Raw genomic sequence first — 27,165 nt, 5'->3', positions numbered from 1 at the left:
ACTGACTTTGAATATTCTTGATGGGAAAAGGAAGGGAGAGTAGGACTGGATTTCTGCATAAGTTGAGTAGCTTGTTTAAATCTCCCTTCTGATGCTTTTATTTCTAGGAAATCAGTTCTATCCTGAAGGAGCTCAGGAGAGTTCAAAAACAGCTTGAAGGTTGGTCATTTGAAATGTTTGTTTTGTCTTTCCTATGCCAGTAAACTGTACAAAATAAAATAATGTGGCTTGATTGACAACTTAAAACTGCGAAAGGATGCAGAAGTTGAGTTTGCATGGTGCTTTTTGAGTGCATGTGGAAGGAACAGTAGATTCATCTTGTACTGCCAATTTTTCTGTTAAATGTTGACTTTTGAAATGTAGAAGCTGTAGCTGTGGAAATGCTTTGTTTGTGGTAATTAGTATATTCACATAAGATGCACTGGCAAAGGTCTGTTCTGCTGAAATAATACTTAGCAGCTCTTCCAGCCAGTGAGCTGTGCTTTGCTTTTGGACTACGTGTCCATGTTGGCTTGAATCTTTCACGTAGAGCTCTGTGCAACAGAGAAGGTACAGCAATCTCAGTGGATGTTTCTTGCATCATCTGGAAGCTTAAGAACAATATGTGAAAGCATACAGGGATCGCTTCAGGCTCCTGCTAAATGCTTGTCATTTTTCTGCTGTAGTTTGTTGTGTTAAATTTAACCAGAAAGTTGAGTGTCCTTGTAAACTCAGACTGGGAGAGGTTTTGCTTATTAAAGCTGCTTAGGCCTGAAGGTACTGAGGGGGAAAAAATAACATGATTAAATGAACACAAGTACGGCCTACAGTTTTGTGGCCTTCAAAACGAAGGCAAGTAACTTCTTTAAACAACTCCGAGTTCTGCTAATATGTCTGTGTATGCCTCTTTTTCTCCAGTTATAAATGCTATCATTGACCCTACTGGAAACTTGGATGTAGTTGCCAGTAACAAAGCATCTGCTGCTGCTAAACAATCCACAGCCACTAAAGTCAGGACTGCTAACGCATCTGGGTCCACACTGGAGACGTTGTCCCCAGCACAGATGAGAAACTACACGCAGAAATCGAACTGTGGCTCTTCTAGTTTGCAAGATTCGAATTTCATTCCAGATGGAGAGAAATACGTGATCTGATGAAATATTTTGTATTGCTATCATACTGTAATCTACTGTCGCGTTAGTATTGTATGTGAGTGGTTTGTGGACAGTTTGTGTGGAGCAGTTGTTTAGATTGCTAACATGTTGCACAAAAAAAAGAAAATCTGTGCTGTGAGGGTGAATGGCAAGTCTGTGTATGCCTTTTAAACAAGACTAGCACTGTGGAGCAGCACATATTCAGCATAGAGGCAAAACGACTTTTAACGAGTTACTCACTTATTCTTCCAGTGTGCCATAAGAAAACAGGCTTTGCATACCCTCCATTCAGTACTGCCGAAGCTAAAGTGTTCTTGCATTGGCCTGTTTATAATTATTCAGTTATAATGAGGCACAGGTTTAAGAAAAAAACACGCAACACTTTTTGGTACTGTATTTGCTTTGGTTTTGTTTATTTTTGTTTTTTTTTTTATTTGTACAAGTGAGCATTGCAGCTCTGTTGGAATCAATGTGCAAATCCAGCAGAACGATGGTGCAATATAATGGGTTTCTCAGAGGAACTCTTGCTACAGTTCTGTAATCAGCAGTCTTAAAAAGGTGATCACACTGAAGTTGTACATATATCTTTTTTTTTTTTTTTTTTTTTTTTTAGTTCAGAAAACAAAAGAAGGCAGAGCAAACCCGTGTTGTTTTCTCTTGGGAAAGTGTAAAAGTTAATGCTGGTGTGAATGTAAAGATTTCTAATACAGTTACTGTTTTTGGTGTTTCAGGCCCAAAGTTTGGTGTAGGTACAAAAAAAAATAATCAAATTTTACAGTTTAGCTTGCCAAATTTTTGGTACAGTTGCTATCTTTAATCTTTTTATGAACTATTCAGTCTTTTTGCAATGAACTAGAAATACTCCTGGCTGGGCCAACAACTATGATGTTTGATTTAGCTAATTGCTAAGAAAAACATCTGTTCCAGTGGCTTGCATAATAAACTTAATGACACAGTTGCTGTTCACTTGATGGCACTCAAAAAATAACAGCGTAAGTGTAGCTCCTCCTTTATGGTTAGTTCTCCTATAATTTTTTTTTCAATGCAAAAGTGCTTGAAAACAACGGCTCTGTGGTGTTTTTAGAAACTACCCACCAGTGTCAAGCACTTCATATATCTGGGATTTTTGTCTGGATTTTATTTTTGGTAGTTATAGTCCCAGAAACACTACTATGTGCAGTTGCACTAAGCAATTTCTTGTTTAAAAAACATTGCATTTTTTATTCTGCCTTTCAGTTAAGCTGCAAAACCTGAAATTTCTGTTGCTCTAAAAACAAAAGGTTTGGTTTTGCAGAGGACCTCTTTCAGATGTGTTTGCTCCCAGTTTTTTCCATCTCGTATTGATTCCTTTTTCATTCTTCCTGGTCCATTAACAGTAATCAGGTAGAGAAATCCTTCCATGGTCGTGGAGGATACATTTGCTGGGAAAGGTGAGCAGATGAGTTCCACTTTGCCCTCATACAGTGTGTAATTTAACTAGTGAAATGGTATCCCAAGCTTGACTGCTTCTTGTGTGCCGACTTTATATTTTGGGTGGGTAGTGGATTCCTTAGTTAGCTTCAGTAGTTACCTGAGCTTTTCTGCTAGAATGTTGTGAAAGTGGGAACCAGTTAAAAATAACTTAAATAAGTAGGGATGCTCACAAAGTGTTTAGTCTTACTAGCAAAGAGCATGAGTGCTTTCCTGGTGAAGCCAGTGGGAGCTTTCTATCAATTTCAGCAGAAACAGGATCGGTCTCAAAATGGGAATATGCCAGCAGGTCGTTAATTTGAGCGTGCAGGATGCTGGCTGGCAAACAATAGGTTCAAATATCCTTCCAATATCTCCAGTAGGTTATAACTCATCTGCTTATGTGGAGATGCGCTTCCATGAGGAAATCTGCTGAACTTCACACAGATGAATGCAGAATAATAATAATAAAAAAAAAATGCCCGTGATGCTCTTCTGCCTGTAATATACGCACTATCTGAATGTGTTGATTCACTTGTTTACTCTGATCTGTCTTTCCTTGAAATACCTGACTGTGTCTGTGATGACTATCATAAGTGGTGGTTTGTTCCTGACGTATGAAACATTTTCCCAAGCCCTCCTTTGTTAGGGCTTGATATGACCAGGTGCTACCCCAACTCACTAGGAGTTGAAGGACCTTCACAGATGAGGTATTGCTGTTAGTTTTGGTTTTGCTGTAGAGACACGTGAATTACTCAGACATCTGACTCTTACTGTTTGTTATCCACATTTCCACATCTTCGTGGCTACGCTCTAGTGGATTTTTTTTCTCTACAACATGTCCTCAAATTGACTTCTGATTGTTTTCACTTGAAAATTGCTTGACTCTTCCATCTTCCATGAACACATCAGGAATGGATTTTCTTCCTTGATTGCTTTGTTCTGAATTTGAGAGCGCACCCGCAGACACCTTACATCAATTAAGCCAACCCACAAAATACGGTACCTCTTCGAGTGACTAATAAGGATGCAGCAGTCCGTGCCTGCTCATAACTTGGACGTGTGTGAGAAGGGCTGGGGGGGAGATGCACAGCTTGGTTTATTTGTGACTCAGCCAAAATACAAAACGCTTCTGTGTCCTGACGCAGCGTTCGTGCTTGGATCTTCGCGTTTAAAACAGTCTTGTTAGTCAGCGAGGAAACACAACATAATTTTTTCTTGTGTTCACCGTTTCTGAAGTTCACCCCATTTGTACTTGTCTGCTCCAGATACGCCAAAGAGCTAGCCACTTGAGTAACTCCTCTGTTAATTTTCAGTCTTACACGCGGTACTGTGTGCATCCATGCCTCCGTGACTGCAGGGTGAGCGTGCCAGGTGTCTTGTTGGCCTGGGACCGGTGTGCAGGATGCCTTTTGGCTTCGGTGGGCTGTGGATGGGCCTCACATTGAGCTTGGTAGGGGTGACGCTGACCTGTGGGTCATTCTCATACCGTTTTGCTTTCACATGTTTTGTATTTGACTAAAGAAATGTAATGAAGGGTGGGATTTTCCAAGGCTTAGGGAAGCGAGCGCTTAGGCCCTTGTGGATTTCCATGCAATCTGGGTGCCTGATGCCTTGAGCATCTTTCAAAATCCCAGCCCTCAGTTCTTCCACTATACTTGAAAACCATGTTCTCAGTTCAGCGCTTTCAAATGTAAAAACCTGTTACTCTGTGCTGGGATGAATGTAAATTCCTGGGAGAATGTGTATGAGCTTTGTGAGCGAGGACAACAATTGTACCTACAGTGAGGTCATGTCGTGGTCGTGCTCCAGGAGAAAAGAACGTCTGCATCATCTTTGAGTAATATTTTAGTAAAGGTAAACCTAGTGGAATGTTTACATACAGCCTACTGAAAAAAAAAAAAAAAAAGAATTAAAAAGAAAAAAAGGAAGAAAAACTGTAAGGTAGTTAAGTGCAAGATTCTACTAGTTTTTTTCTTGTTTTGCAGATCACAGTCGCTATTTTTGAAGTTTGGTAAATGTGTATAACTTTTGCAAAGACCAGACAGAACTACCTGTTCACTTTTGATGTGCCCCATGCTGAATTGTGCCTATTTCACTATCTGCTGTTGTTATGCTGCTGATTCCGCTGTTCTGAACTGTTCACTGGATCATTCCATTTGCATGCAACACAAATGCAAGCTGAGCTGTTTGAGAGTAAAGCTGAAACACATTTGTATAACTTGAACTGATTAATGACTTTCTCTTTTCCACACCCTCTGGAAATGCTGTGTATAATTTTGATTTGTTTCTCCTACCTTGATTTTTTTTTCTGCTTTTTTTAATGGTAATTTATTTTTGTTTGGATTATAGGCAGTATCTGTACATTTTGTTCCAAGGTGATATTGTGGACGTCTTTAAAAAATAAAATAAATTGTTATTTTATATAATTTTATCATAAAGTTGCTCTAATAAATCATTCTTATATCATGTGACAATACGATTCTGGAATTTTGTGTGTTAATTTGTTGAGAGTAAGTGCTCAGTGGACTAAATTTTCCAACTACCTGTTTACTTTGGTGTTAATAAGCACAGCGTAACGAAAGACTTGCCAGCAACTGAAGACATAACAGTGCAGCTGGATCCTTTCTGGTGCCACCTCTGGCTGGGGCAGGTCCTTCTCTAGCCGTACAGGAGTCCCCTCTGCCCTGCTCTGGGATTGAAGTCTGCAAGTCCCCGTCACCTGAGGGTGGTCTTACCTCTTACTTCTGTATGGTGATATGTAATTTAATTTTGCTACTGTTTTATCTCATTGCCATGATTAACAGTGGTGTTTTAAAACGTTAAATCCAGCCTGGGTATGATCATGCCCTAGCAGGTGATCATAGAAAACTACTTGTACTCACTCTTTTGCCCTCATTTTATATATGTTGGATTTTTACATTTATTATGAATGTAAATGAATTATGATTTTTTTTTCACTACATCACTGTCTTCTATTCTTCCTGGAGTTTTGTCTGACCTTTGCATCTTTCTTGGCACTTTAGAAACAGTATTAATTCATTCTTTCCTTCTGCACAGCCTTCAGGTGCCTGCAGCTTCACCTGCCCTGCTCAGTGCTGAGCTGGACTTTGGCTCCATGTCTCTGCGTTAGCACAGCTTCTCTAGGAAGTACAACACCAGCACAGTAGTTCAATAGCAGATAAGAACATTGCATGGTTTCCAACAAGAACTAAAGTGCAGAGAAAGGAATAAAAAAAATTTAGGACCCAACCAGGCTCGCTGAGTGACTTCCCCTTCCCTGAAGACTTTTGCATTAGATCCTTGAACACTTATGACACCTTTGTACTTAGAGTTAAGAGTTTTAGGAAAGGGGGTTATTTAAATAAAAATAAAAATCTGCCTTATAAGAAGCTTTCTCAAGCTTTTCTATTTAAGTCTGTCTGCTGTGTCAGCAGAGAAGGTTTCCCTGTTCTCTAAACCACAGGCCTGAGTTGCACATAGTATTACCTCTCTGCAGGCTTCCCCAACAGGATGGGGTGGTATTTGTGTTTGGATGCTATGCAAAGTGCTCTTTGGAAATCAATAGTGCATCCACTTCACCAGTTTGTGAACACTGACTGAACAGAACTCAGAGGTAGTGGAACTGTGGCCAAACATTTGCATCATGATGAAAGCTGCTATCTGGCACAATTTAAAAATAAGTGATAGAAGGCAAATGTGCCGATCTCTGCGCATCTTCCTGCTGCGTGTTCAGCTGAAATCCTGCTTGGCTCTTTAGCTTGGCTCTCCTGGGAAACAGAGAGCTTGATTTTTCCACATGAGCATAGAAAGGAATATAAAAAAGTCTTCCTAGGAGTAGGGTTTGCAGGACCCTTTGTTACAGTTAAAGTTTGTTGAACAACCAGAGACAAGTTGTGATGTAAAGACTTGAACAACTACCACCAGACATTCTTTCCTGTTTTTTGTTGTTATTTTTTTCCTCCTCTTAAGTAAAATCACTAAAAATACCGTACTTGCCAAAAGAATTAGTGCCAGAAAAGGCTTAGTCAGCAGTAACTCTATTACATGTGTCAACAACCGACCTGTAGGAGCAAAAGGAAAGGGAAAAATAAAAGTGACACCCACGGGTCACAGAAAGACAGAACACACTGAAGTTGTTCCTAATCCTTGTAGGTCATATTTCCTAGGTGCAACTGGAGGGCATGTGCCATGAAGGAGAAGTGACAAAACTGAGACAGGAAAGTCCTCTCTGAAAGAGCAAACAGAGCTATGCAAATCACTGATTTATTTTTTTTTTAAATAAGCTCTTCCAATCAAAATACAGCTAACTAGCACTGAGTTTTAGATTAAAAAACAACAACAGCAACAAAAAACATATTCCAAGTATGTCACATATGAAATTTTCTAAGTCTAAGGTTCATACTCCAATATATTTATTGAACTTTTAAAACAGTTGAAATTGAGTAAATCTTTAACAACATTTTCAAACAGAAAGCCAAACTTTGATTTAAACAGAAATTTTCTCTAGGCTTTTCAGCTGAATCAGTTCCCCGTTCTTGACCTGAAATGACATTTTCTTTCAGCTACTTTGAGCGTCACAGTCTTTTGGCACAAAGTATAGATCGAGCATTTTCCTTCTCCAGCGTAAGGCCTCTGGCTGTTTGTGCTTGCCATCCTGCTGCTGGCTGTTGGCGTCCGGAGCCCGGCAGCTTGGTCCTCATGAAAATGAAAGCGTAATTCTGTAGTAATCTCTGCAGTGATAGTGACGCTCCTGTCTATTATTAGCTCTCCGAGACGAGAACATGTTAAACCGACAGTTTCTTCTTAGCAAACCTCCCACATATAAAGATCTTTCGCTCTGTCTTGTAATACACGTTTCTGACAAACTGGAGACCAAGCATGGCTGTAAAGAGAGTGTGCTAACTGGAGAGTGGCATCCAACTGTAAGGTGAGAGATTTATTTACTCTGCGTGGGGGAAGGCAGCAAGTCAGCAGCTGGCAGAAGGAGCCTCTTCTGAGAAACAGAAGTGGAGGAAGAAAGCAGATTTTTGTTTGCCCTGAAATTTGCCAGTCTTCCCCTCCCCGTTATGTAAGTGGGTCACACAAACCATTTTCCTTCTCCCCACAAACCCACTTCCATCCTTAGACGCTCACCACTACAACACTGCTGGTAAGGGCAGAAATGTGTGTTTGATGCTGGGCTGCTGTGTGGGATCAGATAAGCAGAGGGAAAACAGCCCTTTGCAGGCTGGAAAGGGGGAGGATGAGGAGATAAATCAGAGCTGTAAGTGCTTAGAGAGCTGCCAAGGGGGAGGAGAAAAATGATTCAATTTTCTGGAAGCATCCTTTGGGAACAGCAGTCTCTGGAAACCAGCATCTTTGTACCACCTCGAGTTGACTGCTCACAACCTCTGGCACAGCAGAAGTCATTTCAGAGAACCCTGGCTTGAGACTGTGCTGTGTGCTTCCAAGTTTAAAGAATAGGTCTTAAATCGTGGGGGAGATCTGCAGAGGAGAGCAGCGTGTGTGCGGAGGTTGAGCTTGTGCTGCTGGAGCGTTGCTGGTCCTGTGATACAGTCCAGCCTCTCTTAGTCTGAACTAAACTGGTGATACTGGAGCAATGACTCCTTAGCTGTGTGGAGCCAGGAGGTTGTTGTTAGCTCCTGCTTACAGACTTTTCTTTAATACATCCAGGATGTATTAATACAGTCATGAAGAAGTATGATGTAGCACTACCTTAGCATTAAAGCTGAGGTAAAAAAAAGCAGAGAAAAGTCCTGAACTTCATACAAATATGCTGCTTCTTGTGAGGTGAAATCCTGAAGCCCATGAAATCCATGGGAGCTTTGGTTATTTACGTCAGCATAGTTTATGCCAGAATTTCAGTCCAGTGTACAAACAGAGCGAGGCAGCTTATTGCTAAGCTTGCTCACACGTGCATCGCACACACTGACTTGAACCCATCACACACTTGGCTGCTGCGATGTGTAATTTGGATGCTCAGCCTCTGAAGTCACTGGAGGAACAGGGGCACTTCCAGAGCAATTTGGACCTTTAGCATGGCTGCTCACTGGAGTTGCCTCTTCTCTCTGAGTGCAGACAAAGGCTAGGTCATGCAGGATCCTGTCTGCAGCTTTCTGGTAACTTGAGGCTAAAGGGGTGGCAGTAGCCTTCACCTGAACCCAGCCCAGATTTAATGGAGACTTAAGATGTTCCTGGTGATGGGTAATCTGTGTAGAGCAGTACATTCAGGAGTGAGCTGTCTGGTCACACAGGCTTCATATCAACTCCATGACCTTTTTTATCACATTTGGCCTCCTTTTAGTAACTGCTCTGTTGGTCCCAGGGAAAGCAGAAGATTCATAATACCATTATCTTCCCAGAGAAAGGCCTCTTTCTGCTATACCTGACCTATCCTCTGGCTCCTATTTTTTCCATCTACATTCACTGTAGAGTGACCTCCCTCAGATGCCAAAGCAGGGAACTGCATTCTTCAGTTCAACAGGATCGAGGGACTGCCTGGAGAATTACAGCAAAGTGGCTACCTGGGTGGTATTGACTTTGTAAAACCTTTGGATTTTTGCAGGAGACATGATTTCTTAGAAGCTGCCTCAAACTCAACGTTGCACGTAACCTTCACCTTCAACAATTTCTCATCAAATTCCAATTAGATTTTATTTATGAAAGCTCTAAGATGTATTATTTCAAAGGAGCTAGCTTGCTCTTTTACATATATCCAAGGTCAACTGAGCAGAAGAGTTTGATAAGCAATAGGAGCTGGGTAGAGAGGTGGTATTGAAGGGTTTGCTCCTAAGTTTGAAATGAAGTTTCTGATGGGCTGACAATGAAGCAGTGAGAATATTGCCATGTCCCAGGCACAAACAGCACCAGAAGCTGAGTAATTCTTTCAAGCAGTGTCTTCTTGTGCTGAGCTAGGCAATAAACTTACATCAGTGAACACCATGAGAATTTAGTCGTTCAACAGAGTTTGAATTGTGGGAAGTTATGCCAGATAGGTGGAGATCAGGTTCTGGAACCTAAGAATTGAGCAGCAACAGCTAGATGGCAACTTGTCTCTGTAGTATTCATTGTGGAACTCGGTGCTTAAGAGGAAGTACTCAGCAGGAGGAGGAAGAAAACAGAAGAACCTGAAATAAATCTACTGGTGAAAAGCGTGTGCACCGTCTCCTCTCTGTGTAGTTGGGAGTAACATCAGACTACAGAAGCACATCCACACAGGAGGTCTCCCAGGATGGTAAGTACACTGACGAGCTTTTGAGGGTGCTGGGAGTAGTAATGGCGAGGTAAATGCACTTAGTTCATTTGAGACCCTTTAAACGTCTTGTGGGGAAGATTTTCTAGCCTGAAAAGTCTCACCCTTGTATTTGAAATCCAAGATCTGAAACAGTTTGACCCTGAGGGAGAAAAGAAGTAACAAGTATTATTTTGGGGTGCAGGGAGAAAGCAACCTGATGCAATAAACAGCCTCCTGTGTGTACTGTGTAGATTGGGGTATTAGCTTGTGATCCAGTCTGTGAAGCAATGCTAAGTGCTTGCATTTATTACTCTTGGATGAACTTTAGCCATTGAAATTGGCAACCGGTGAAGCACTGAAAGCTAGAGGAAGCCATAGCTAATTACTGACCTGCTACAATACCATTATTAAGAATTCTGCTTGCCTGTGATGTTTTCTTTCTTGCTGAAATGAACCTCAAAGTGGTGCCCTTCCCCCCACTCTGTCCCTATATATTTTAGTACATTTCTCATGACCTCTCTATAGCAGCTGGGAATCACCGTATTAGTCACAAATATCAAGGAGGACTTCATTTGAACCAAATGACAGATGACTATTATGGCACGTATGAGATATGTTAACTCTTATTTTAAGAGAAATGTTGCTTTTTGAAGCCATTTTGTTGCTGTAGCAGAAAAAGGGAAGTGAAACGAATCATTTCTCACAAGCTCCATCCTTCTGAAGCCATCACACGACTGTCAGCACACCTACAGCTGCAGTGTCCTACCAAGATGCTACCTGAGCCACAAAATGTGTCGTGGGGAGCACTTTAGCTCTGGGGGTCAGACGGACAAGATGGCACGTCCTGTGCTCAGGTTTGGTGTCGAGAACCACCTGGGCAGCCAGAGGAGCCTGTTTGTTACCAGACAGCCCAGCTGGTTGGGACAGCTGCTGCCGAAGCAGGGAGCTGTGCAGCGGGGCCTGCAACCTCAGTGGGCTTTCCCTGGCTGAGGCTGAAGGGCTGCTGCTGTTGTTTTTCTGTTACCTTTCTCATCCTCTTTTAAAATCATTTTGCCTCAGTTTCTTAGCCAACTCCTTAGCCTCTTCTGCCTTGCTGTCTCTTCATTTTCTTCCTACTAACTTTCCTGGCTCAGCGTTCAATCCAGACTTGTGTTGCTATCACACAGCTTTGTCACACAGCTGTGTGTTGTATCCCCCTCTCTGCTTGGACTGTAAGCTCTTTAGGGTGAGACACCACGTCTTTGTACTGGGCTTAAAACACAAACTGGGATCTCAAGGTCACAACGACCTGCACATGACCCTCACTATATTCCCCAAGTCAGTGTTTCAGGCTCAGCTCCCTTGTCTCCCAAGACATCCTCCATCTCTTCTGTTCAATCCCACTAGTTATTGTTAGTTGGATCCCATGAGAAGCCTTTGGGGCTATGGCCATGCTGCATCCAAGTCCTGCCAGCACCGTGCAGCCACAGTGCAGCGAGGTGCAGGGAGGGCCAAATGCATGGCCATGCTGCCTTGCTGGTGTGGGAGGGCAGACAGCATCAGCCCCTGCAGTTCAGGTAACAATAGCTGTGAACATATGGTAAGATGGACAGGACAAGCCTGGCAGGATCCTTTCTACCTAAAACTAGCTTGAGTATGACCACCAGCAGAGCAACTGAATATCTGATATCATAACAGCATGTTCATCCATCAGGCTACAAATGCCCGGTGGCTCAGGGATAGGAAGCAGCAGTCTGGGGACTGGACAGGTGGTGATATCATCTGGTATCACTTTTTGAAATCCACCATACCCCAGGATGTGCTTCTTGCTTCTGAGCATGAAACATGACAGCTGATTCCTAAGGGCAAGTTCACCTCTGGTGTCAGTGCAGTGATAGCATGCAGGGACGATTCATAACTCATTAGGCGTGTGTGAAGTGCTTGGTTTGGGCATTTAAGAAGGCAGAATAGGCAAGTGGCCAGCTTACCCCTGCCCCACCATCTGCTTTGAGTTTGGACATACTTTGGTATTTGCTCTTGTGGCTGCCTCTGCTGGTGATAAGGCAGAATCCTGTCTGAATCCTGTCTGAAGAGGAAAATAAGTTAACTTAATTCCTAGCATCATGCTTGCAATAACAGAGGAGTCTAGATTTTGGCCTAATCTGGCCCAAGTCCTATTAACAGAGTCCTTTCTGGAAGAGACAGAAGCACTGAAAATGGCTCAAATGCATAGGGAGAGAGCAAGGGCCTAACAGAGTCACACACGTGATGAGATTGGTGCTGTACATTATCACCCATGGTTTCTGCACTTAGTTATTGCTTGATGGCAAATGTGCTAGCCTGCAACAGGACAAAAGTGGGGGCTGGAGGATAACTTGAAGAGGCGGTGATGCAGTTGTTTACACATTAATTACTGCAGTGACTTTTGTGTGTAGACAGCACCAGGGAAAATCTGCAGGAGACTGTCTCCCTCTCTCACACGTTGGAATCTGTTAATGTCACTCAAGATCCATAACACAGAGAGAACGTTGCACAGATCTGTACTTAAATCTCCGAGCACTATATAAAGCAATGGCAGTGACCTGCTTTTTTACGCTGTTACTGGCTTTCTGCAAACGTTGCCACAACACTTTATTTTCCCTCTTGCATACATTTCTGTTTTTCAGATTGTGAAAAAAGCATTAGGAACATCCCTGATGGTTAACAAGTCTTCCAACACAAAATTAAGCGTGAACAATCAAAAAGACGTCAAAATGGTAATTATTGGGATACACTACCTTTGCTTACAAGAGCTGAGATTACACTGACATTTCTGAAAAGATATAACAGATCAAGAAGAATGATTTTATTGCCTCCTTTAGAAACCTGTGTAGGTTTTAATCCTGTTTGTAAGCAAGTGAGTGACAAAACCCTCATTGATTTATCCAGTAGGCTGATCAAACCTTGCCGAGAGGGACAAACCTGGAGCCTAATCCTGCAGCCTTCACTCAGGACAGTGAATCTTGCTCATGCAAATAGCCTCACTTCTTTCATTAACCCAGAGGCTAGTGAGTGCCAAATAAGTAAATGGAATTTGTATTTCTTCTGCTGATGTAAATCAGCACTGATTGAAGTCAGTTTCTATGGACATCCTATATTCCATATAATGCAAGAAGAATTTGGTCCATATAACATGGTGAAATTCTTCCCAAGACCTCACCACTTTCCCCTTACTTTGTGAGGTCTTGTGTGTGTTGTCTGACACTGGGCTGACTGTCATTCAGGCTTAGTCTCACCATAGCAAGCTTCTGGAATCACTTGATTTATTTAGCATGCTTGGATCACCTGGCATCACAGCATGGTGACAGCCAAGATGTGACTTGGAAATAGACCTTTTACCTGAGAAATGCCTTCTAAAACCTGCATGATGTTTAAGTCTTGCAGGCATGTTCCCAGGATGAAATTCAGAATTGTTAAAAATTGGTAGGATTTTCTTTGTCATCAACAAGAGTGAGAACAAGCCAGTGGGAATAAAATTAAGTAGATAGTTTAAAAGCATTTTTCTCATTCTAGGTCAAATCACTCTCTGAAATTGATGGCAGCACTGTAAATCTTGAGAAAAGCATAGAAAATGAAAAGTAAGAGATTTTATCCACATAGAAACCGAAATAGATGCTTTCAGAAGATGCTGGCTTCTACTCAATTTTCATACGTACCATTTTGGGAGTTCACATTTATAGCTACAGCCACTCGACTGCTGCCAGACTCACTTCTCCTGTCTGGAGGTCCAAATGCTCAGCTCTGGATTGCACATTGCTTGCCATGGGGTGGTGGGTGCTCCCAGCTCCCAACACCGCCAGAGGGAGCCAGCCAAATTTTCTCACTGCTGGGGGAACATCGATTTGCTCTGGTGTCTGTCTTCTCCTTAAGAGTACAGTACATAGAGCCTGGTGCTTTATGTTTCAGCATCTGAGTGGATGGACTACAGAGCTGAGTATATGAGGTAGCCAGGCTGTGGACTTTTTTTTTTTTTTTTCCAATCCACCTTCAGGAAAAAAAAAAAAAAAGAAGAAGTAAAAGAAGTACAGAAAAAGGGAAATGAAGCCAATTCACCACACTAACATGTCACAAAATGTCTTTCTGTTTCTCCTTATGGTACTAGTAGGCTTGATACCACAGTTAATTTTGTGTTGTGGGCTTTCTTTCTTTGTTTTTGGTGGAAATTTTGTTGGACGTTCATTTCTCCTGTACTAAAATAATAATCAATGTCAAACTAATCATAAGGCTTGGGGGAAAAAATAAGCTTTTTTTTTTTTTTTTTTTTTCCTTGACAAAATAAAACAAAACTAAAATCACGGTCCTCACATAAGCCAACATATTAGCCTCATGTAAGCCCACATATTTGGACCATGGTCCTCACTTTAAGTGATGTATCTAAGAAAACCGACTGCCAGTAGCTGAAAGCAGAGCTACTGTTGAATGGCTTTGATTTACCTGCAACAGGTAGTTATCCATTAGCTGATATATCAGTGACTTGGCGAGTGCTTAAATCTTACCCTGTTGGATTCTGTTCTAGTATCAATTCTCAGGGGCAATTTTGATGCTTGGTTTTGTTGCCCTGATGGCTGTTTACTTCATGAGAACATCCAGCACAGTTGATCCTAAGGGAGAAACTGTTGTCAGCATTTACCGAGAGGTGGAAGAAGAAGAACTTCATGGAGACTTCCAGATACCCACGATAACTGAGGAGGGCACCAATAGATCTAATGATTCCTGCAGGTAATTCAGGCCTGATGGCTCATGGAGAATTAATCACCAGGTGGAGAAATAGCTACAATGCTGACAGCATCTACATGGATTTTGCTGCTTTCTCACTGTGGAATAGCTGATAAAGTACCACTAACTGGGGAAGAGTAGGGGTGTTGTTTGGGCACAGGGTCATTAGTCATTATTCCCCTAGTAGAAGGGGTGATAGGGGCAATATCACAGCTCCACTGCTGTCCTGTGCTGGTAGGTACAGCACAACTCTGTAGCTGCCCCAGCACCTACAAACACCCCCTTGGCAGCAGAATGGGAGGCAGCAGGGTGAGCAGCAGACAAAGCGTCCCTACACTGAGATCACCTCTCCCAGATGCCACAGGGGGCAGTGGGTTTTGGTCTCTGGGAAAGGTCTTTGGAGGGTGCCAAAGTGCCACCCAGCCCCAGGGGATAGCTTTTGTCCTCATCTTTAGGATGGTAAAAATCAAAGCTCAGAATGGCTACTGAGAAGCCATTCTGATGGATATGGGAGGAAAAATGTACATGTATTCTTGACTATAAAAGCTGGGGATAGAGAGTACTCTCAGCTCGTTTTTCCAACTCAGCTTGTTTGGTGTTGGCACTGACATTCAGAACGATCAGCTGTGCAGTGTGACAGGTGCTTGGTTTCCTGCTGGGTCACAGTTGCTTGCTTCACAATATACAATTGCACTTGCAGATTTGAACTTGTGGAAAATGTTCCTTATGACTTACCTTTTGAGGTAAATACCACTGCAGCCAAACCCTTGTACCAAGCCTGGATAAGTCTCCTCGATATAGCCCAGGAAAATATTCATGTGGCTTCTTATTATTGGTCTCTTACTGGGAAAGATATCAACGTCAATGATTCCTCTTCAGAGCAGGTAGGAGAAAATCAATGACAAGCACATCTGGGGTTGTACATCTCATGTCCACGGGGCAGACTGACTGTATGGCTTATCTCTAAGAAACATCGCTTAACTCACATAAACCCACAACAGTTTTTTATGCCGGTCTGAAGCAGCAGAGCAGTTTTCCTCCTCCAGTCAAGCTAGACTTCATGTGGGCTCTGTCCACATCTCTGAATACTTCCATGCTGTGTTTTAAGAGCAGCCTCGAGGTCAGTCTCAAGGTGTGACCTGTCACCCTGTGTGACCCGTGGTGTCTCCCTGGCTCCAGTGCTAAGAGCAGATAACACAGGCCAGTGCACAGGCTCACCCTGAGAACATCTGTCATGTTTAATTGCTCCTTGGTGCAGTTTTGGCCTATGGCAATTGGCAATTTCCCAAGCAATCCTGAGCAGGGTATGGGGGACAGTACAGGCTGGGGACTGCTCTAATACAGGCAAAAATGGACAAGACCACCCTGCTTCAGGCACGTAGAGAGTTTACCACATGTCAGGAATGGTGCTGTTTGAGATCTGGGCCAAAGAGCTGACACTGAACTGCTTTTTACTGTGGGCATAGCCACTGCCTCCCTCCTGAGTCACCTTCCTCAGCCTCTTCAGGGGCTCCCTGTCCCTTCCTCCCAGGTGCTGGTGTGAGTTGACTCAGTCCTCAGCATGAGAGGAAATAAAAGTGGCAGATGTGAGGCTGAGCCCTACCTCGGTTAAAGGGACAGCCCAGTCTGAGTCTCTGCTAATCATGTAGTAAAACATGATAAATAACAAAAAACATATCACGTAGGGTGAAGATATTCTGAAGAGGTTTGAAAGATTACTTGCGGAGAATGTCTCTGTGTATATTGCAACAAGTATGCCAACTTTGTCTACGAATTCAACTGACCTTGAGCTTTTAGAAAATAAAGGTAATTTTCTCACCTCAGTATTGATCTCTGAAGTTTGGTATTGCTTAAAGGCAAGATAAATTGGCCTCTGAGGCCTATTCTGGCATGGTGCTTACATGGTCCTGAGCTTGAAGTCATACTGTTCATAGGATAAGCACTGAATATTCACTACTTCACAATTTCTGTGTATTTTGCCATGACCTCAAGGATTTTTCTTCAAGTTCATGTTTTGTATATTTTTGCAAATTATTGTATTTCCAGGAACTGGTGCTTGTGAGTTTGGTAGCCATTGCTGGCCACAAGCATTAAACATCCAGCCATGCTCTGGCTGTCAGGGGAACAGTACACTATACCACCTCCATGGTGTATCTAAACTTATTTCTCCCTTCCCTGTCTTTCTTTAGGGGCTCATGTAAAGAAAATTAATTTTGAACATTTGACAGGAGGAGTTCTGCATAGCAAATTCTGGATTGTAGATATGAAACACGTATATATTGGTAGTGCAAATATGGACTGGAGATCTTTATCTCAGGTAAGCTCTGCTATTGTGTATTCAAACACCTTGGGTAAAATTAATGTCCAAGCATATAACAGAAAAAATCCTAATGACATAAAAATATTGACTGAAAGGGACAAACAGCAAAGAACCCCTGATGCTGGAGGTGGCTCTTTGCTGGGGCTGTGACATAGTGTGCTCTCTTTGCAGGTGAAAGAGTTTGGTGCTGTGATATACAACTGCAGCTGCTTAGCCAAAGACCTATGGAAAACATTTAGTACTTACTGGGATCTTGGACATGCTAATGCTACCATCCCATCCCCTTGGCCTCGAAACTATTCTACCCACATTAACCACAGTCATCCTCTGGAAGTAGAATTTAATGGAACCTTGACAAAAGCCTACTTTTCTGTAAGTAGGTTTTAAAATAACAAGATGAATTATAAACTATGTTTAAGCTTTGACCAGAAAAGTTTCTTCAGTGCTTGTTAGCTACTGCAACTCTAGCTAGATAATAATTTATTCAACAGGTTTCTCTGGAACTACTTAAGGAATAAGGGTCACCACGGCTTGGGCTATCAGGTTGTATGGCAAGGACAGTGTGCAGGTCTCCTGTGGGCTTAATATCTTAATAAGTATTTGACTCACTGGGCCTGAGAAACAGTAGTGTTGCACCTCATATGCTTTGTTCTACTGTAATTAAAACTGAATAGACTTGAATGTGAACGAATCACAGTCTGATAAAAGAACGATGAAATCACTGACCTGCACGCTTTCTTCTGACAGGCTTCTCCTCCTGCATTTTGTCCAGAAGGCCGCACTCATGACCTCTTTGCTATTATCAGTGTTATCAGTGCGGCACATAAATTTGTCTATATTTCTGTTATGGAATATTTCCCTACCAGCCGTTTTGTTCACCCAGAAAGGTATGATTTTAATCCTGACCAAATCAGTTGACTGTCTAGGTTGCTTCTGTATCATCTTGGGCTATTTAAAGGGAAAATGTAATATTTCCTCCCCTGCTCCAACCAGAAAGGAAATCATTCAGCTTTCTTGAATACCAAGAACTGAGGCTTTGCTCCACAATCAGTGGCTGCCTCATTGACTGTGCAATTACTGACTAGATCAAGAGCTCAGAGGATTTTCAGTTTCTATGTAGTACAGTTGAACCTCTGGTTTCCTCATCTCCCGCTCTTTACTATGAATACATTCACAGAAAGTCTCTTCCCCGCCTTAGGAATGGAAGTGCTAATTCTCCTCATTCTTCATCTGAAGCCTTAATCCTCCATTTGTGACATCTAGGGCCTGATCTGATGCAAGCAGGAGTTTGAAAGGCGAGGGGAAGCGGCACTAGGCCTCAGGCTATCTCCACAGCAACCAGCTGTAGGGCGATGAATTGGGGCTGATTAGTTCAGGTTAGGTTCTTCCAGCAGCTGAGGCACAGGGAACAAAGCAGCTGTCTTAATGCCCCAGTGTTAATCAACTAGAAACCAATACATTGAAAACATGGAAACTGTTCAAAAACAGCATTCCTAAATAGCATGTTTTTCCAAGCTTTTCAGGATCTACAAGTAAGTTTCAGACGGTCAGCCTGAGTCTGAAAGCACACAGCTGCTCTGGTTGTGATAGGAAGATGTGCGAGGGAGGATTTGAGAATTCAGGCTTTGTACAATGGATCAAAAGGAATAAGCTAGGGAAATTAATTCATCATTGCTCATGGGACTGTGAGTGAGTGCTGGACCTCTCTGCATCAGCCATCCTGTCTGTGTAAGCGACCCTTGCCTTCCTCTGTGCAGCACTTGTTATGTCTACGAAATGAAAGCCACATGAGAGTTTGGAGTTACTAGTCCTGGGCTGCACATTGCCCAGCTCTTTGTGTTATATAGTTAGGAGCAGGATGTTAAATACTCTTCCCTAAGCTACTGCCAACACAAATGTCAAGAAAACTGACAGGCTCCGTGTTTAGGGGAGCACAGCTATGTTTGTTACCTTAGGGGCACACAGCATACTGAAGAGAGCAAGAAGGAATGGGGCAGCAGAGAGACCATGTTGGCTGATGGCGCAGGACCACTGCAGATCCTAGAAATAGCCTTCAGGTCCCTGAAATGGCCACATTCTGCAAAACATCTCTTAGGCTTTCCTCTGGGCTCTGCCCTGTCCTTTTTATGTTGTGCTGTATGATCTTGCTTTACATTGGAGTTCCTATTGTCATGTTTAGTTTCCTAAGGAAATGAGCACAATGTACACACATTCTATGCGTGTACGTGTATACATGCACTTTACTAAGTTTATTTTTTTTAAAAATATATATATATATATATATATATACATACCAATTCCAACTAAATTTGAGAGACTGGATCTCTCTAAACAAATTGTGAAGAGACCTGGCTGAGTAGAAGGCAGACATCTAAGCATACCTTCAGTGAAGGCATGACTGCCGGTCCTAGTAGTCAATAGCGATTCCATTTGTGCACAGCATCACTTTTGTTCTCAGTTTATTTTCAAAGTTTTCTAGAGAGTCATTTCAAAAATTCTCTTCTCTCCACCCACTTTATTTTCTCTAGATACTGGCCAACCATTGACAATGCTCTGAGACGTGTGGCTTTCAACTACAGAGTACAAATTCGGCTTCTGGTCAGCTGCTGGACCCACTCTGACCCAGCCATGCTCCACTACCTGAGGTCCCTGAGTGCTCTCAACAACCCACATACCCACATCAGTGTCAACGTGGTATGATAAGAAACCTGATTTTGAAAAGACAGTTTTGAGGATATGGTCTCCAGACTGACTTTTGTGTCTAAGCTGTCAGCTGCATGTGCAAATATAAGGCTTTAGAGAAGCAGATTGTTTCCACTGGTGTGCTAAGTTTCAGGTCCTTCAGGAAATAAGGTCCAAATGATAACCTTTGAGGAAGGTTAATGCAAACCACTGGTGATATCAAGGGATGTGCCTAGCTACAGCATTTGTGATGTTAGCAATGCAATCATTTTTGCTGAGCACCATGACAGTAACAGTTCAAATTATGCTTATTGTTCTTCTTATGACCCTTTTCTGTATGCAGTATCTCAGATGGGTCTATCTAGAATTAGCAGAATCATTAAGGTTTGAAAAGACCTCCAAGATCATCTAGTCCAACCATCACCCTACTACCAATATCACCCACTAAGCCGTGTCCCTAAGCACCACGTCCAACTTTTCCTTAAACACCCCCGGGGACGGTGACTGCACCACCTCCATGGGCAACCCATTCCAATGCCTAACCACTCTTCCTAAGAAGAAATGTCTCCTAATTTCCAACCTGAATCTCCTTTGTTGCAACTTGAGGCCATTCCATCTGGTCCTATCACTAGTTACCTGCGAGAAGAGGTCGACTCCCAGCTCCCCACACCTTCCTTTCAGGTAGCTGTAGAGAGCAATAAGGTTTTCCCTGAGCCTCCTCTTCTCCAGACTAAACAACCCCAGTGCCCTCAGCCGCTCCCCATAGGACTTGTGCTCCAGGCCCTTCACCAGCTCCGTAGCCCTTCTCTGGACATGCCCTAGGGCCTTGATGTCCTTCTTGTCTTTCTTGTCCTTCTTGAGGAGACCAAAACTGAACACAGTACTTGAGGTGCGACCTCACCAGAGCAGAGCACAGGGGGACGACCACCTCCCTGGCCCTGCTGGCCGCACTATTCCTGCTATAACCAGGATGCCGTTGGCCTTCTTGGCCACCTGGACACACTGCCAGCTCGTGTCCAGGCAAGGATCAACCAGCACCCCCAGATTCTTTTCCTCTGCACAGCTTTTCAGCCAATCTGCCCCAAGCCTGTAGCGCTGCATGGGGTGGTTGTGGCCAAGGTGCAGGACACAGCCCTTAGCCATGTTGAACCTCATCCCATTGGCATCTGCCCATCAGCCCATCCTGTCCAGGTCCCTCTGCAGGGTCTTCCTACCCTCCAGCAGATCAACAACTTGGTGTCATCTGCAAACTTATTGAGGGTGTACTCAATTCTCTCATCCAAGTCATCAATAACGATATTAAGGAGGATTGGCCCCAACACCAACTCCTGGAGAACACCAATAGTTGCCAGCTGGATTTAACTCCATGTTAAATGGAGTTAAACTGACCCACTATCATTTTATTTTATTTTATTTTATTTTATTTTATTTTATTTTATTTTATTTTATTTTATTTTATTTTATTTTATTTTATTTTACTTTATTTTATTTTATTTTCAGTTGAGAGCTTTTCTATTTGCCTATATAAATGGATCCATTTTTTTTTTCAGCAATGAATATTACACAGAGTCCACAGACAATAGAATGGAAAACACAGAGTAGGGGATGATGTGGAAGCTCCCAACATGATGCAGTTATCAGGAAAAAAAGGCAGTAACAGATGTAAGGTGGAATTGTTTTTACTGGGAAAAAGGAAAAAAAAAAAGATCAGAAATGTAGATTTAGTAAGATTTGACACAAAAAGTTAGGCATTATTGTTGTCTACAGTACTCCTTGTGTCTGTGATCAGCCCATTTTAGCACGAAATAAGAGCAGCAATCAGTGGTAAATGCAGATCTATTAAACAGCTGCCTAAAACTGCATTTAATTGTCTGCCCTGTAATGATAATAGCTGTGCCTCTAATGGAACATTGTGAAGCAAACATCCTTATCTGATTTCAATTGCTTATCCAATTTTATGTATAGTAGAAGTACTATTTGTTAGTTTTCTTGGATAAAAGTAAAATCTCTTTTATGGTACACTTAATAGCAGTGTGTGTAATATTATTTCTGTAGTTTAATATTGCTTGAAAATATAGAAAATCTGCATTGTCAAATTACTCAGTCTGATCCTCACCTGGTATTTCTATCTATGTTTTAATTTCTCCCATCCAGAAACTCTTCATTGTTCCAGTTTTTAACCACACAAATATTCCTTATGCAAGAGTGAATCACAACAAATATATGGTCACTGATAAATCAGCCTATATTGGTACGTATTCCATTATTACAAACATTTTTAGTATCTTCAAATCTATAGGGCTGAGAATGAGATAGGATGGGCTGCAATATCAAAAAAAAAAAAAAGCTAATTTTGCCGTGTAAAGTAGATAAACATATCAAAATACACATCTTTTTCAGAATATCTTCCCTGGGCATAGAAGCAGAGATGCAAAGGGGAGAAAATAATGTAGGTCAGGTTCAGTAGGAGATTATCTCATATGATTGTGAACCATTAAGAATGGAGTGTGACAAGTCAGAGTGCATAGTTTGTGACAAGCACAGTGGGAATTTCACAGACTGTGTGCTCAGAATGATGCAGTGATAGCTAATGCTCTAGTACATTATCGTGCTTTACTAAAAATAAATTGCTGGGAGGATTTAATTCCATATAGTTTGTTGAACAGAATTCTAGGCATTGAAATAAGGAAATAAGGAAACTCTAGTGTCAATTGCTGCTCAGTTCCTGAAAGTCAGGATGGTGTTTATTTTTCTTGCTCTTTTACGAGGATCCCTCTAAAAAGGAAAGGGGCCTGTCATTTCAGTCAGTTCATCCTCCAAGCAATACAAACCAGCAAATATCCTGACCTTCCAAAGGACTGAAGACTTGCAGCTCCAATTGCTTTTAATAGAACCTGTTTCTTACCATGTTGTCTTTTGAAGATAGGTATGCAAATAAGTTGTTTTCATGACAAAGCACCTTCTAGAATTGATAGTAGATTTTTCTGCTAAGGCAAGCACCAGAAAAAAATGCTAAGTGCTAAAATATGTATTTTTTCATAATGTTTGCTTTTCTGAATGCTGGTGGCTTTGGAGAGAGCCCTAGGCAACATTTACAGCCAGATTCCCAACTTTTGCCTGGTTTAAAAGCAGGCTTTGCATTTTGAGCTCAGAACAGCTCCTGAGGATTTAATCTAGGATCCAGTTTCTCCTCTTATTTTCCTTTAACAAGTGAAGACCCACTCTGAAGCTCATTTGTTGCTAGTCCTTTGCTTCTGATAGTATACAAAGTGCTTGAGGTTATTTTACTGGTAGCATACTGCCTCATAGATAAAGAGAGAATTAAGTACATTGAAGATTCTCCTCTTCTCTATGCAGAAACCCGTATCAAACACCAGCTTTAGCCCCCTCATAATACCCAAATGCTGCGCTCTGTTCCCATATTTATTCAAGCAGATGCACACATCTCTGCCACACACTAAGAAATCAGATTGCTGTGAAGCTTCAGAGTGGCAGTTAACACTGTCTTTCCAAAACTTGAGGTCTGGAATAAGAAAGAGGTGACCTGATTTTTGTTGCTCAGTTAGCCCTAATGAGATTTGCAGTTGTACAGCAAATCAGCAAAGCAAGGCAATGTATACTTAACAAGTCCAGAGATCAAACAAAACATTGGAAAATGAATGTTTTCTAATTAGCTCCTTTTCCACTACACAGGGACTTCCAATTGGTCAGAAGATTACTTCACTAACACAGCTGGTGTGGGACTAATTATCAAGCAGAATTCAACCAACCTGCGAAGAAGGCCTATCCAGGAACAATTAAAAACCCTTTTTGAACGTGACTGGAATTCCAAATATTCAGTGAATCTAGAAGATGTGCAAGGACAGAAAGACTGTAACTGGAGAGACAGTCTCTGAAGTGAACTGAAGTATGCATTTAAAATAGAAAGAAAAATATATATTAATCTTGTTCCCTGTGCAAAACAGGGAGCTTTCTGTTTTATGTCTTTGTCAGATAAATTTATTATTTGTGGTATCCATGCTGCCTGATGATGTTAGAACTTCTCATAGTTGAGTCTACCTGCCTACTCATTAGTCAGTGTGTGACATTTTCTTTGCTGTGTATGATTACCCCATCTCAGAGTTAATGAAACGCATGCAGTATGATAAGACAAGCTGTCTGATATTAAAGCAAACATGGAAGACATAACCAGATCTGAATACATCGGAGAAGCAGGTCATTATTGCTGTGCTGTCTTAGGATGCTATATATTCAACCCTAATATTCCACTAACAGTGTTTTCTTACATGTGTTTAAAAATAAAGTTCTGTCTACTATAACGTTTGAGTACTGCAAGTAATCACCTACAGCAGCAAGGGAAGATATTTGAAAGCATTTAGGCATTAGAGGTACAAGGAAGCACCTGTATTTAAATGTTGAGGCTAATCACTGGAGTTAAATACCTAGGATTTAAATCTTGGGATCAGCTTCCAGCTCAGCTGGCCTGGATTGCGCGTCTGGTGTGCTTGGATATCTGTGCATTGGCCTCCTGCAGTAAGCAAGATGGGGGCCAAGCTGTGATGAGAGGTGGAGCTGAACTAGGACTGAGATTCCTTGGACTGTTTAATCCATCACTACAGGCCACCGTTTGTCATTAATAAGGCATATTTTTTAAGACATGTAGTTATATCTACTGATCACACTGTATATTCACATACATGTTAACATACCGAGGAGATACAGTTGCTTGCAATGCACTCCTCTCCCATTTATTTTTTAGAGTCTGCTTAAAATTTTGAGATTTCCATTCACTAATTAAAATTTCTTGCACAGTAGAATTTCCCAGTTCGGGTTTTCATTAGCTTCACAGGTTTCTCAACCTGTACCAAGAAATGCATCTGGCCATACAATGTATTAATAATTGTGTGCAGGAAAAACATCTGGATGGATTTTTCCCAATACAAGCAGCACACGTGAATGGTGGGAGAATTTGAAAAGCTTTTTGAGAAGTTAATGTGTTCATGAACATCAACGAAGCTACTTTCTGTAGAGCAATGCTCTCCTCTAGATGGCACTCGAAGCTACGTTTTCACTTTTTTTCCAAGGCAAGTTTAGCAGGAAAAGGAAGAAAACTTTTTCTTCCCCTTTTGAGCTCCAATCAGACAGTAACGGTAAGTTGTTTAGTGGGGCAAAGTCTCTGGGCAGGTTGTGAAGCTTGTATCTTGGTAATACAAGAATCCTCTGGGATAAGGTTCAACTTATAAAGGAAAAAATGATGCCTTCAAGGGTGCTATTTTATTTCCTGCCATCACCTGTTTGTTTGTTTTTTTTAGTTGTTTGTTTGTTTGTTTGTTTTTGCTTTGTTTTCCTCCACATACAAAGGAGGGCTTTGCAATTAAGGCAATGAACTGGATTTCAGATGAACTTGGGTGTAGTTTCCTTTTTTTTTTATAAGTCTTTTGGGGCCTCTTGGTAGCTACACGTTATTTGTACTCTATTACAAAGGTAAAACATGGTGTAAATTATAACCTGGCCTTGCATCTCTCAGTATTTTCCATGTGTGAGACAGGGATAGTGATAGTCCTTATCAACCCATCTATTGCTTGTCTCTTTCATTCAGATCGTGATTTCCTCAAGGTAAGGATTTTCCCAAGTGTAATTCATTATTGCACTTCACAATTCATTAATTATTATGTGTTAGGCTTGGATGGATTTTTCTAGTTTGGAGGTCAACTAAGCCCTGGCCACAGACAGTTCAGATATTGCTCAGTGCTGGTCTACTTGGGTGGGCCTAGGCAAAATTCCTGGCTTGGGTCTTGAGCATGGTAGTCTGCTAGACCCAGCTCCTCTCACCTACCTGTGATGAAGTACATCTTTAGCTAACTGACCTGCCTTTATTTGAGAGGATTTCATGTAGAGCTTCTGCCCTGCTGTCCCAGCAAGTTTCTGAGGACACTTGGCTCGGTGCAAGGCCTTGTGGCTATAGCACTGCTGACAGCCATGCAGATGATAGCCATGCAGTACCTAGCAGGCTCCATAGCTTTATGCGTTTGGACAAGACAACAAAGTTACCTGAACTCATGCATTAGACATCAGCTTCATCCCAAAGCTTTTCTATTATCTGTTTCTGATCCTAATTTTTTGATAGTTATAAATTTTTCAACAACTGCTGGCTCTTTCATCAGGGGCACTGGCTCCTTGGCCTCTGTGTTTTCTCGTTCAGGATTAACTTTGGCTGTCTTGCCTTTGGGATATCAGAGGTCATACTTCAAATAGGAGACATGAAAAAGATGCAGAGTGACTTTTTTACACGGGCAGGTAGTGATAGGAGAAGGGGGAGTGGTTTTAAACTAAAAGTGAGGAATTTAGTCTAGAGGTTAGGAGGAAATTCTTCACTCAGAGGGTGGTGAGGCACTGGCACAGGTTGCTCAGAGAAGCTGTGGATGCCCCATCCCTAGAGGTGCTCACAGCCAGGCTGGATGGAGCTTTGGGCAGCCTGGTCTGGTGGGAGGTGTCCCTGCCCCTAGCACGGGGTTGGAACTGGGTGATCTTTAAGGTCCATTCCAACCCAAACCATTCTGTGATTCTATGTTTCTAGGAAATATAACAGCAAAATAGCCAGCTAATAGTCATGTATTTATGTCCCAACAATGAAGGATACTGGGGTGGGGGAGAAGGAACAGCGACATACATGTCCTTTTAATGTATTTATAGCTCCCTTTCCATGCCAAATTGTAGTTATAGGTTTGTGTGGCTGGAGACTGCACATAGATGTTTAGCTGAACAGCCCAATTTTCCAGCATTAAAAAATGAACAGCAGTATCCCAAGAAACCTACCATAGTTAAGGAAACAGCCTGAGAGTCAAAAAATAGGTGGGGTCAGAAACACAGGAGCCTGTTGACAAGATGTCAGTGTTTTTGCAGACTTGTGTCTGTACTCCTTGCACTCTTTTAAGCTCTGTCCTTAGCTATTCCTGCACTCAGACCATTGGGAAATACTTTGTTAACATGGTTGTTTTTTTCCTAACCTTCACTTTCACCAAGCTGACAGTAGCCTATTGGAGAAAGGTTTTATTGCTGCTTCTTTTCTCTATTGTTCTTTCCTCATCTACTTCATTCAACTTTTAATAACATAATAGAGAGTATTGCTCTGTGGTCATTGCTGTCTCAGAGCTCAGTTTTAATTGACCTCATTCTTTCACCATCATGACAGACTCCTAGAGGTGGTACTGTCAAGGTGGATTTCTTTCTGTGTGCCTAAGTTAAGGGACACTACCTGAGAAACTTTTTACGTGAAGGCTGCCTTTCAGGCAGATGAGAACTGCTGTTACAATGGGATGTCCTTTATTACATATATTTTTCTGTTCTCAGTTTTTCTGGCGTGATCACAATGCTCTTCTTCAGTCCTCGTATATGTTGTCTGATGTGGTAACTTCGAGTCTTTTCAACAATGACACATAAACTTAGGGAAACTTTGGGGAAATGCTGCATGATCCACATACAGGCCTACTACTTACGTCAACAGTCTCTTCAGAGATAATATGAGGAACACAGGCTTCCAGAAGGTCTGTAGAATATTTAAGACTACCATGAAGATGCAGACATGGAGAATATCTTGAGCTACAAATGGT

General features: G+C 41.9%; 2 protein-coding genes and 1 long non-coding RNA gene across 13 annotated transcripts in view; all 3 read left to right on the top strand.

The window, feature by feature from the left end:
- The window catches only part of CEP170B (centrosomal protein 170B), a 56,034-nt gene extending 50,973 nt beyond the window's left edge, over positions 1 to 5,061 (top strand). For all 10 annotated transcript variants that reach the window (XM_068682579.1, XM_068682578.1, XM_068682577.1 and 7 more), the window contains 2 exons: positions 108 to 159; positions 898 to 5,061. In XM_068682579.1, the coding sequence (XP_068538680.1) occupies positions 108 to 159; positions 898 to 1,133 (288 nt within the window). In that variant the 3' untranslated portion in view covers positions 1,134 to 5,061. The remainder of the gene's footprint in view (positions 1 to 107; positions 160 to 897) is intronic.
- Positions 5,062 to 7,396: 2,335 nt separating this feature from the next.
- On the top strand, positions 7,397 to 24,958 carry PLD4 (phospholipase D family member 4). 2 transcript variants are annotated; one of them, XM_068682566.1, is made up of 12 exons: positions 7,397 to 7,512; positions 9,647 to 9,819; positions 12,465 to 12,554; positions 14,354 to 14,556; positions 15,254 to 15,437; positions 16,239 to 16,359; positions 16,743 to 16,870; positions 17,045 to 17,245; positions 17,621 to 17,760; positions 19,402 to 19,567; positions 21,710 to 21,806; positions 23,249 to 24,958. In XM_068682566.1, the coding sequence occupies exons 2-12, from the start codon at positions 9,817 to 9,819 to the stop codon at positions 23,449 to 23,451; spliced, it is 1,536 nt and encodes a 511-aa protein (XP_068538667.1). In that variant the 5' UTR covers positions 7,397 to 7,512; positions 9,647 to 9,816; the 3' UTR covers positions 23,452 to 24,958. The 2 variants fall into 2 exon arrangements, with proteins under 2 accessions (XP_068538667.1, XP_068538668.1); XM_068682567.1 differs by lacking the exon at positions 12,465 to 12,554.
- LOC137856813 (uncharacterized) lies at positions 12,561 to 13,880 on the top strand. Its single transcript, XR_011096808.1, has 2 exons — positions 12,561 to 13,736; positions 13,768 to 13,880. It is a non-coding gene; the product is annotated as an uncharacterized lncRNA (long non-coding RNA).
- Positions 24,959 to 27,165: the final 2,207 nt, after the last annotated feature.

Source organism: Anas acuta, chromosome 5, assembly GCF_963932015.1.
Source record: "Anas acuta chromosome 5, bAnaAcu1.1, whole genome shotgun sequence".
NCBI lineage: Eukaryota > Metazoa > Chordata > Aves > Anseriformes > Anatidae > Anas > Anas acuta.
This window is presented reverse-complemented; position numbering and strand designations above follow the sequence as displayed.

Excerpts from the sequence above, each read along its gene's own strand:
- PLD4 (XM_068682566.1), top strand. Across the intron at positions 14,557-15,253 it reads AGATCTAATGATTCCTGCAG|ATTTGAACTTGTGGAAAATG; the intron begins GTAATTCAGGCC and ends TTGCACTTGCAG. Across the intron at positions 15,438-16,238 it reads ATGATTCCTCTTCAGAGCAG|GGTGAAGATATTCTGAAGAG; the intron begins GTAGGAGAAAAT and ends CATATCACGTAG.